The sequence below is a fragment of the Guillardia theta genome (assembly GCF_000315625.1).
Source record: "Guillardia theta CCMP2712 unplaced genomic scaffold GUITHscaffold_629, whole genome shotgun sequence".
In the NCBI taxonomy this organism is placed as follows: Eukaryota; class Cryptophyceae; order Pyrenomonadales; family Geminigeraceae; genus Guillardia; species Guillardia theta.
The window spans coordinates 1-3,261 of record NW_005434099.1 but is presented as its reverse complement, the minus strand read 5'-3'; the positions used below and the strand labels follow the sequence as shown (position 1 = coordinate 3,261).

General features: G+C 57.3%; 2 protein-coding genes across 2 annotated transcripts; one reads left to right on the top strand and one right to left on the bottom strand.

Annotated features, from left to right (window-relative positions):
• Positions 1 to 449: 449 nt before the first annotated feature.
• On the bottom strand, positions 450 to 1,088 carry GUITHDRAFT_122984 (hypothetical protein; the record flags this gene model as incomplete). The annotated part of the gene is made up of 1 exon (XM_005817726.1): positions 450 to 1,088. One exon carries the CDS (start codon positions 1,086 to 1,088, stop codon positions 450 to 452), a length of 639 nt encoding a protein of 212 aa, XP_005817783.1.
• Positions 1,089 to 1,163: 75 nt separating this feature from the next.
• GUITHDRAFT_122983 (hypothetical protein) lies at positions 1,164 to 2,418 on the top strand (the record flags this gene model as incomplete). Its single annotated transcript, XM_005817725.1, has 3 exons — positions 1,164 to 1,754; positions 1,999 to 2,061; positions 2,329 to 2,418. The coding sequence occupies 3 exons, from the start codon at positions 1,164 to 1,166 to the stop codon at positions 2,416 to 2,418; spliced, it is 744 nt and encodes a 247-aa protein (XP_005817782.1).
• Between the last annotated feature and the right edge of the window lie 843 nt (positions 2,419 to 3,261).

Genomic DNA, 3,261 nt, shown 5'->3' with positions numbered 1-3,261 from the left:
TCGCTCCTCCTCGCTCCTCGCTCCTGCTCCTCCTGCTCCTCCTGCTCCTCCTGCTCCTCCTGCTCCTCCTGCTCCTCCTGCTTACTGCTGCTGTCATCGCCTTTGTAACTTGAGATTGTCAGTCCTATTGGGTGTAGCCTCAAATTTGAAAGACCGGCCGCTGCACACAACTGGTTAGATGAGGCGTCGCTCCAGCTCAAGATGAGGATCATAGCAGAGACTTGATTGATTTGGTGTTCATGTGCTGATTTCATAAAGATCATCTACGCATCGATTGTGCTGAGCAACTCAGTTCTGTCAAGCACAAGGCGAGCATGACCCCAGCTACCCATCTTCTCACAGCTGCAAAACTGCAAGGGAAGTCTGCTCGAAAAAAGTACTACTGTGACTTGATGGAAATCGTTTCCGGTTTGGAATTGGTAAAGTGAAAACTTTCGGAAAAGGAGAGACTACCCTGGCTTTGCTAACCTCACCCTCTCACGAACAAGCATCCGATAACTTGTGGGAAAGATCGTGCTGAAAGGATTCAATTGTCTTCGTCTCTTGCTTTGAACTGCTTGGTTGCTCGTCGCTTCAACTGGCTGTCTATCATTCTCATCGCCCTCTCTTGCTCGGACCTTGCCTTCAACCTCCTCCTTGGGCGCCTGACGCTTATCGGCAGTCGCCTTCCGGTGCGCAGGGCTTTCTCCGTCCTTGGAGACCTGCAGCAGGTGATCTCCGTCCTTGGAGACCTGCAGCAGGTGATCTCCGTCCTTGGAGACCTGCAGCAGGTGATCTCCGTCCTTGGAGACCTGCAGCAGGTGATCTCCGTCCTTGGAGACCTGCAGCAGGTGATCTTCGACTTTGGCTCGCTTGCCCGTCCGGAGGCTCTCGAGGATGAAGGTCTCGCGGACGATGGGCACCCCGAGCTTGCAAGCTTTTCTGACCCTCTGCGTGTTTCGCTGCACGGCCGCGTCATCGGCGACGAGGACGTGGAGGTTCTTGTGCACGAGGGTGTCGAGCCTGCCCCCTGCTCGCCTGATCGCCTGCCCCATCCTCTCCCGCTCAAACGCTCCCGTCACGCTCACCGCCACCCCCGCTAGCGCCATGCCGCACGTGCGGGGGGATGAGGGGCCTCAGTCTGTAAAGCTTTTTTTTAGAGCGGATTTTTTTGTATCGGGGCAATGGTAGCCCGTGGAGGAAAGGACCAGGACGAGAAGGGGAAGAGCGGGGGAGTGGAGAAGGAGAGCAAGGACAAGGAGGAGAGAATGGAGGAGAGGAAGGAGGAGAGAAAGGAGGAGAGAAAGGAGGAGAATGTTCTAGAGGATGGGGAAGTCAGCGGGATCAGGGACGAAGGAGAGTTGGAGCTCCAGCAGAGGAGTTTGCAACAGGATCAAGGAGTGTCAGAAGGCGGAGAGAAGGAGGTAGATGAGGTCCGACATGCACGTAGCAAGACAGAGAGCGAGAGAGCACGCGAGGAGTGGCTGGAAGACTCGCAGGCGTTCGAGCGGCGGTTAGCTGAGGGAGGGTCGGAGAGGAGGAGGGATGTGGCGATAGCAACGTCAGGAAGAGTCAGGGGCAGGTGCATCATCTTCGTTGAGGGAGAGGGCGTGCTGTCGAGAGCAGGAGCAGGGGTGGAGGACGAACGTCTGCGGCTGCTCGGGGGTCTGTGCCGGAGGTTAGAAGGGGAGCCGGTGCTAGCGGGGGAGTGGAGAGAAGACAAGATGCTTCTGCGAATGATCAACAACAGACTGCGAGAGCTGGAGGCTCCAACGGTATGACGTAGCAGCAAGCTACCCCTCGTCCCCCTCTCACCCTCCTCAATCTCTCAGCCTGGCTCTCTCTCTTTCCTCTTCCTCCTCTCCCTTTCATCTCTCTCTTCTTCCTCCTTGCGCTCTCGTCCTTCGCCTGGTGCGTGTGCCGGTGCAAGTTGTCACCTGGGCTGTACTGGCGCTGCCTCTCCCTCTTGTGCGGGTTGACAAGCACCTATGGGTCTTGACAAGCTTTTCATGCTCTCAGTTTGAGATGGCAACACCTCGAGTAGACTTGGAGGCTGGAGGAAGCGATCAGAAGATAAGAGAGGTCGATCCCCCCAACCCCCTTCCTCCTTCTCAGCTCCTCTACCTCCGGCCTTCCATTCCACCTGTTCAACCTCGCTTCTCGTATATCCCCTCTTACCCTCCTCCTTCCTCGCTCTTACTCTCCTCCACCTTCTCCTCTCCCCTCCTACCCTCTTACTCTCCTCCACCTTCTCCTCTCCCCTCCTACCCTCTTACTCTCCTCCACCTCTCGATTCATTCCCTTGTCCCCTCATCTCCTCCGCCTCTCCCTTCCTCATCAACTCTCTAGGTCGTGGAGTTTCTCCGTCAAACGAGGAGCAAGCTGCCTTGGCTGGTCATCGACACGCAGAACTTGTTGCCTGTCAGTCTTGAACTCTGATTGCCTCCTCTGCTCGTCCCTTCTCATCCCCTTCAAGGCAGCGAGACAAGCAGACATGGTTGAGCTCGAGGACGTCGATCCTTCTCTTCGCTTCCTCCTCGTTTCATCTCGCTCCGGGTTCTCGGCGGCGGATGCAGAGCGAGCAATCCACCTCCTCCAGCTGCAGGTCCCTACGCCTCCTCTTCCACTTCCTCCTCCTTCCTCCTCCCCCTCCCCCTCCTCCACACTCGTTGAGGTTCGTGCAGGCGGTGGAGACGATGAGGAGGATCAACTTGGCCGGTTGTCTGGCAGGTCATCTAGTGGAGCTTGCCTTTGCCATGGGCACCCACTACAGGTAGAGACTAGTGGGAGGACGAGGACGAGGACGAGGACGAGGACGAGGACGAGGACGAGAGGAAGAGGACGAGGAGGACGAGGACTATCGAGAAGATGGAGATGAAGGACTCTAAAGCATCGTGCAGGCTTGGAGCAGCTTCACCTGTGAACTGCTTCCGACGAGATCCTCGTCAGGTGGGAGGGAGGGGGAGGAGGAGGAGGCTGAAGCGCATACTGCATCAGCTTCTGCGGCAGAAGGAAGGGACGGGAAGACGAGGAGGAAGCGAGGCTCTGCAGGCGGTCTTGCGCAAGGTTCCGATGGAGGAAGGCGAGAGAGGAGGTGAATGAGCGCAGATCGTGCGCGTACCTGAGGATTTGAAGACACTAGAGGAAGCAGTGAACGGGGCCAGCAGCTGCTCTCACGTCTCTCTCGTCGTCGACGTCAAGGAGGTCGAGACTCGCTGCTCCTCTGCTCCAGCCCTTCACCTCCGTCGCTCCATCCATCTACCTAGATGCCCTTGCAGTCCT